The sequence below is a fragment of the Vitis riparia genome, chromosome 8 (assembly GCF_004353265.1).
Source record: "Vitis riparia cultivar Riparia Gloire de Montpellier isolate 1030 chromosome 8, EGFV_Vit.rip_1.0, whole genome shotgun sequence".
In the NCBI taxonomy this organism is placed as follows: Eukaryota; Viridiplantae; Streptophyta; class Magnoliopsida; order Vitales; family Vitaceae; genus Vitis; species Vitis riparia.
This window is the reverse complement of record NC_048438.1, coordinates 17,054,938-17,062,588: the sequence shown is the minus strand read 5'-3', so window position 1 is coordinate 17,062,588 and position 7,651 is coordinate 17,054,938. Positions and strand designations below refer to the sequence as shown.

The 7,651-nt window shown below is 37.3% G+C and overlaps 1 protein-coding gene across 1 annotated transcript; it reads left to right on the top strand.

Annotated features, from left to right (window-relative positions):
- The first annotated feature begins 421 nt into the window (after positions 1–421).
- On the top strand, positions 422–1,893 carry LOC117920083 (secoisolariciresinol dehydrogenase-like). The gene is made up of 2 exons (XM_034837434.1): positions 422–614; positions 698–1,893. The coding sequence occupies exons 1-2, from the start codon at positions 577–579 to the stop codon at positions 1,500–1,502; spliced, it is 843 nt and encodes a 280-aa protein (XP_034693325.1). The 5' UTR covers positions 422–576; the 3' UTR covers positions 1,503–1,893.
- Positions 1,894–7,651: the final 5,758 nt, after the last annotated feature.

Here is a 7,651-nt window from a genome sequence, read left to right as displayed (position 1 = left end):
TAAGTAATTATTCACATTATTAAAATCAAAGTCTTGTTGGGCAAAAGGCACATCTAGTTGACAAAGCCCAATTTTTTTAGGGAAAGTGGATATGTTTTTCTTAATCCATGATTTATTTCATGTAGCATTCATGACCATAAGAATTGACATGGGCATACGCGTCACATCATGAATTTGAATGGGGAGTAGATTTAAACAGAGAGTTAAATTGGAGTATTTATTTGGAGGGCCCGGTGCTTCACTGGCAGGTCGTTGGAGCAGTAGGGTAGGCTTTCCGCTTTCATTTATGGTCGATAGAAATCTTCGTCGGTGTAAATTCTTGGGGACTCGTGAGTCGTGACGATTCTGCCATCAGAATTTTACCAACAGCCCTCTAGGCCTGATAAAATCATTGAAATGTTGGGCATGTGCTCTCACGTTGTATGCTTTTTCTAAATTTGTGGTACCACGATTTTTACCAACCTGACATATATGTTTTCTGAGAGCTTAGCGTCCTATATCCCCTATAAAAAGCCATGGGCAACATGCAAATTTATTCATAGTTGAAGGCATTCCATTCACTTCCATTGGTTAAAGATGAATGGCCACGCTTCAGTAGTTCCTATTGGAAAAAGGTAAGCCAACTGTCCTTCTCAGATGGTCCAGACATTGCTTTCCTTCGTTAAAAATGAAGGATTCATTCTTATTTATATTGCAGGCTAGAAGGCAAAGTGGCCATCATCACAGGAGGTGCCAGCGGCATCGGTGAAAGCACGGCAAGGCTATTTGTTCGACATGGTGCTAAGGTCATTATTGCCGACGTACAAGATGATATTGGACTCTCCATTTGTAAGGCACTTGGCTCACATGGCACTGCTTCCTTTGTTCACTGTGATGTCACCAGCGACTCTGATGTCAAAAATGTCGTTGACACTGCCGTTTCAAAGTACGGCAAGCTTGACATCATGTTCAACAACGCTGGCATATCCGGCAACCTAGATCCAACAATTCTAGGCACGGAAAATGAAAATTTCAGGAGGGTTTTCGATGTGAACGTGTACGGTGCATTCCTGGGCGCCAAGCATGCCGCTAGGGTTATGATTCCGGCGAAGAAAGGGGTGATTCTCTTCACTTCGAGCGTTGCTTCGGTGACCTCTGGAGAATCGCCGCATGCTTACACAATGTCGAAGCACGCGGTGGTTGGCCTCACCAAAAACTTGTGTGTGGAGCTAGGGCAGCACGGGATAAGAGTCAACTGCATATCTCCTTGCGCTATTGCCACCCCGTTGTTAAGAAACGCAATGGGGCTGGAGAAAAAAACGGTGGAAGGAATCGTATGTGCGTCAGCAAATCTAAAAGGAGTGGTAGCAGAAGCAGAAGATGTGGCGGAGGCAGCGGTTTATTTGGGCAGCGACGAGTCGAAATACGTGAGCGGGCTTAACCTTGTGGTGGATGGGGGCTACAGCACAACGAACCAGTCCTTCACCATGGTAGTTAAAGCCCTAGTTTCTTCAAATAAATGAGAAGAATCAGATGTTGTAGCCATTTTGTTGGGACTTTTAATTTGAGTGAGGATGAAGCGTATATGGCAGTGTCAGAAGGTATATGCATTCACAGAAAATGCGTCTGTAAACCGGTGCCCTGAGTCATCATTCCACATTTGCGCTATGTAGTATTTTCACGTGAGCATATCTGTTGTAGTGTCGTACCGCTTTCTCAAGCTTTATGGACCTTCTTAACTATCGTACATTGCTGAACCAGCTCACGGAGGAACATGAGTTTAACAAGATTAGAACATGGTGAGAGTATTTTTAGTTATTTAATTAGATGTCCTATGATTCATCGTTTCAAATTTTCTAAATCCGTCACACAGTAGTCATGATTTTAAATTTATTTTTTACTCCTTTTTTTCAATTTTTTTTATTTCTAATTTCTTTTTCTTATATTTACCCGGGTCTAAATGTTATAGTTATGAGTACCAGAAATTCATGTGATTTTGGGCTAAGGAGCATGCTTGGTATTCTTACAACTTTTAAAGTTTAATTTGTCCATTTATATTTATTATTTGTTGGTATGGTCGGTCTTGGCATGGGTGCAAAGATAAAACCAGAGGACGAGGATGATTGCATGAACAGAACAAAAGATGGTGCAACAAAGGAACCCTCCATATCAGCAACAAAATTCCTCCACAAAAATTCATACAAAAAAATATCTTTATCTTTAACACCCCTTTTTAAAATACGATTATAAACATTCAAAGATGGATTTATCTTTAAAAAAAAAAAAAAAGAAGTATATGAATTGAAGATTCAAAATTTTTATGCAAAATATAAAAACTTCTATACAAGAAATAAAAATTTAACTTATATTCTCAAAAAATCTTATCAAAATTAAAAAAATGCAAAGAAACGATAATTTTTTACTTCCTCAAATTCTTAAATGTGTTTTAAATACACATACCTTTTTTTATATCAAAATTGCTATATTTTTTTATTTTTAATAACAAAAAAATAAAAAATTCAAAATTAATAGAAAAAGATTGAGTTTGTAAGGGAATATATTGTTAGATATAAAAGTAAAATTAATTTTATTCTCTTTTACTAAGGCTTGGATTAAATACATCTGATTCTTTTTAGATTGAAACTAGCAAATTAAAATATAGAAAATGAAGTATTTGATAAAATTTCAAGTTATTAAAGGTAATATGAATTTAATCAAAACTTGAGCAAATTACTATAGTAATTATTTTCATTATGTCTATGAAAGTTCATGCTTTGGAATTATGTGGAGATAAAATTTTATATGACATTTAATGTCAAAATTTTCTATGCGCATTCCTAGAGTTTAGCAACCAAATTGCTTTGTTTTTTTTATTTTCTTTCACAAGTTAATTGGCACAAAAGTTTGGTCTTAACATATACACATTGTTTGTTTTATTTGTTTAATTCTTAAACCAGATTATCTTAAGATTTAAGACATTTTTAGCTTCTTCTTTTTTTCAACTTATCACATTTTTAGAATAATTTTATTTTGGGCCAAAAAAAATCTTAATGAAAAAAAAATAACTTTTTACCACTTTTCTTTTCAATATTTAACTTTATTATAATATTCAAATCCAATTTCTCACACAAAATAAGACCACATTCATTTTTTAAAATTTTGTATAATTCTTGTTTTAAAAACTAATCAAACTATTTTTATGTAATTTGAATGAAAAATGGATTTATTCTAAATTAAAAATTTTATCATAAAAAATAATCGTATATGATTGAAATATTTTTGTTTCCTATTTTTCTTCTTTCTCTCGATAATATTTTGTAAAGTGTTATTAAAAGGTCAAAGCTTAACCCTAATTGATATTCATCCATGTCAATATATAGTACATCAAACAAACCTAATTAAGGGAAAACCGTGAGTTTAGGAAACAATCCTAAACAATGCCTTGAGTTTAGGAAACAATCCTAAACAATAGCAACTACTTTCCTAGAATATATCATAATATCTCAACACCCTCCCTCAAGTTGGAGCATGAGGTTCAAAAATGCCCAACTTGGCAAGAAGATAATCAAATTGTTTCTTTTCAAGAGCCTTTGTAAAAATATCCGCCAATTGTGTAACAGTAGGAACATATGACGGAGCAATCAAACCATCTGTTATCGCATCCCGAACAAAGTGACAATCAACCTCAATGTGTTTTGTGCGTTCATGAAATACTGGATTTTTGGCCATATGAAGGGCTGACTGGCTATCACAAAAGAGCTTGATTGCCTTTGGGTGGTGCACACCCAAGCTCAGAAGCAACCCCTTCAACCATTTAAGCTCACAAGTAACTGCTGCCATAGCTCGGTATTCTGCTTCTGCGGACGAGCGGGAAACTGTGTGTTGCTTCTTTGTCTTCCAAGAAATAGGAGATTGCCAAAGAAACACAAGCCATCCGGACAAAGAGCGTCTAGTGACTGGACATGCTGCCCAATCAGAATCACACCAACCCTGCAGGGACAGATCACTATCTGCACGTAACAAGATACCCTGACCCGGAATACCTTTCAAATAACGAACGACTCTCAAAGCCGCCTCCCAATGCTCAATTCTAGGCTCCTGCATAAATTGAGATAATATATGAACCGAGTATGCCAAATCTGGACGGGTCACTGCCAGATAAATGAGTCGACCTACTAATCTGCGATAGGACTCAGGATTCGACAAGAGTTCCCCATTAGCGAGTCCTAATCTATGATTTTGCTCGATCGGGAAGCCACACGGCTTGGCTCCCAGTAATCCGGCCTCCGATACAATGTCAAGTGTGTACTTGCATTGACACAAGAACAAACCAGCCGAACTCCTGGCCACCTCGATTCCGAGGAAATACTTCAAAACACCAAGATCTTTCATCTTAAAACAATCACTGAGATAGGCTTTAAAGGTCTGAAGTGCAGCGGAATTATTCCCAGAGATAATAAGATCGTCGACATACACTAGCACATTTATTTGAACATTGCCCTTAGTGTAAGTAAAAAAAGAATAATCAGAGTAGGATTGTAAGAAACCATATCCTTTAAGAGTCGTGACCAACTTGGCAAACCAACATCTCGGAGCCTGTTTCAACCCATAAAGTGATTTCCGTAACCTGCAAACCAAGTTCGGATCGGAACGCTCAAATCCTAGGGGTAGCTTCATATACACTTCCTCCTCAAGATCTCCATGCAAAAAGGCATTGTGAACATCCATCTGATGAAGTTCCCAATTTTTCGAAGCCGCAATAGCCAAGAAAGCACGCACCGTAGTCATTTTGGCAACTGGAGAAAATGTCTCATGATAATCAATACCGGCTTCTTGATGATTCCCCAAAACTACTAATCTGGATTTGAGCCTTTCAATATCACCGTTTGAGAAGTACTTGGTTCTGTAAACCCACTGACTTCCCAAAGCACGCTTACCCTTTGGAAGAGGTTCAAGAGTCCACGTACCATTGTCCTCCAAAGCCCGAATCTCCTCATGCATTGACTTTTGCCAATCGACATCTTTCATAGCCTCTTTAAATGACTTAGGATCATTGCTCGAAATAATAGCTGCAATAAACTTTCGATAATGTACAGAAAAATTGTCACAATTTATATAATGTGCTATGGGATAAGGAGTACCTGAGGGATGCTGTGGAGACGGAGTGGCGGGAGATGGACTTTCAGCAACCACCGTATGAGTAAGAAAATCTCGTAATAGAACCGAAGGAAATTTATCCCTCATTCCCTTTCCCATAGGAGCAGACTGCCCATTGCTTGTATTGTCAAGCCCAAGTGAATCAAGCCCAACAGTGGGAACAACTTCCGGCCCAGGTGAAAGAGGCGCTGAAGAAGCCTCAGTGTGGGCCGGCCCACCCTCTCTCAAGCCCAGATCTAGATCGGCATCAAAATGGGGCACCTGATCTTGGTGGGCTTGGGGTTCAGGTTGGATGAGGTTGGGATTTTGTGTTTGGGCTTGTGGGTTAGGCAAATCAGCATCATCATTGACAAAATCAGCAAAATCACTATCAATTTCAACATTTACCGTAGGCACAATGTTTTCCGGAATAATATTCACAGCACCCGGGTTACCAAATGGAAAAACATCCTCAAAAAACTTGACATCACGAGAAACAAATAATTCCTTGGTGTCCAAATCAAACAACTTCCACCCCTTCTTTCCAAACGGGTAACCCAAAAACACACATTTTCTACTTCAACTTGCAAATTTGTCACCTTTGGATTTTTTATCATGAGCAAAACTAAGACAACCAAAGGTGTGAATTGCCGCATATGAAGGAGGGGTGCCAAATAGGATTTCAAATGGTGTTTTATTGTGTAACAAAGGAAAGGGAGTGCAGTTTATTAAATGAGCAGCGGCAAGAACACTTTCGCCCCAAAAATAAATAGGCAAATTTGCTTGAAAGCGTAATGCCCTCCTCACATTTAAAATATGCTTGTGTTTTCTCTCAACCCTCCCATTTTGTTGCGGAGTTCCCACACAAGAAGTTTGGAATAAAATGCCAGTTGCAGAAAAATAGTCAAGTAGGCATTTAAATTTCGTACCATTATCACTTTGAACAACTTTCACTGTTTGAGAAAATTGTCGATCTACCATTGCAATAAAAGACATAAACATCCGAAAAACTTCTGTTTTATCGACCAACAAATAAATCCACACAGCTCTTGAGAAATCATCAACAATAGTTAAAAATAACGAGCTCCACAAGAAGAGACATGTTTATAAGAGCCCCACAAATCACAATGTATTTTCTCAAAAATTCTAGTTGTCTTATTGTCACTTAAAGGAAATTTGTCTCTAGGATGCTTAGCACGAAAACATATTTCACAAACATTGTTTAAACTACCCTTAAGATTGCTAACTGGAGGAAGTAACTTCACTACTTTCTCTGAAGGATGTCCCATCCTTTTGTGCCACAACTCCAAAGTGGATGCTGCGTTGTGGACAGAAACATGTTGTACCGAATCACCCTCAGCTCCACCGAAGTAGTAAAGTCCATCTCGCCTAACTCTCGTTCCAATCAGCTCCCTGGTGTGGTCCTGTATAGCACACATATAAGAGTTAAATTGGACAATACAATGTAAGTCATCAGTCAATTGTGAAACTGAAAGTAAATTGCAATTAAGTTTCGGCACATAAAGAACGTTTTTAAGAGTGATGTTATGCGACAAACGAACGGAACCGGATTGGGTCGCAACAACAGATTCACCATTAGGAAGGCCAACCGGACACTCAAACAACGCTATAGTATCAAATAACCAAGATAAATCACCGGTCACGTGATGAGTTGCCCCGGTGTCAATGATCCATGACTTCGTGTCAAACTTACCATTCAACCTGTCATCCGGAACTTGAGCATTACCAATTAAGCCCGCAAGAGCTTTCCATTGTCGTAAGCGAGTGGGAGTGATGAAGTCGCCTGGTCGGTCTCCTGTGCCGAGAAAAAAAGGTGAATTCATCTCCCTTTTAGGTGGCGACAATGGTGGTTGTTCATCGTCGCCGGCCATTGTTTTATTGTGTGTGCATGTTAGTGCTCTGATACCATGTAAAGTGTGATTAAAGGGTCAAAGCTTAACCCTAATTGATATTCATCCATGTCAATATATAGTACATCAAGCAAACCTAATTAAGGGAAAACCGTGAGTTTAGGAAACAATCCTAAACAATAGCAACTACTTTCCTAGAATATATCATAATATCTCAACATATTTGCATATAAAATATTTTCATAAATTGTTACTTAAAATCCAAAGCAACAGTATAAAAGTCATTTAATTTGGGTGAAAAATTAATTTAAAATCAATCCACAAAATTTAAAAATCAAAATCAAAATCTCACCACTTGATGTAATTATTTTTATGTCATAATTCATTCTCTTCTTTTTTTCAATAAAAAATAAAAATAACAAACACTAAAAATCATAAAAAAATTATAACAAAAATGAAATTATTACAAAATTTCAATATTCAATTTCTCATCATACACTAGAATAAACCACCGATCATTAATTCCATTTTTTTTAATTAGAACTCCAAAACATAATTCACACGTAACAATATTCACTCGAATTAACAGTTTCAATTAGTTTTTGAAAAATAAGAAGTCAAGATTTGATAATTAATATCAACTATCGTACACATATTTCAATGTG

Bases quoted from the DNA above. Each gene is read 5' to 3' on its own strand.
- LOC117920083 (XM_034837434.1), top strand. From the start codon at position 577: ATGAATGGCCACGCTTCAGTAGTTCCTATTGGAAAAAG. The intron at 615-697 runs GTAAGCCAACTG...TTTATATTGCAG, and splicing joins GTAGTTCCTATTGGAAAAAG to GCTAGAAGGCAAAGTGGCCA.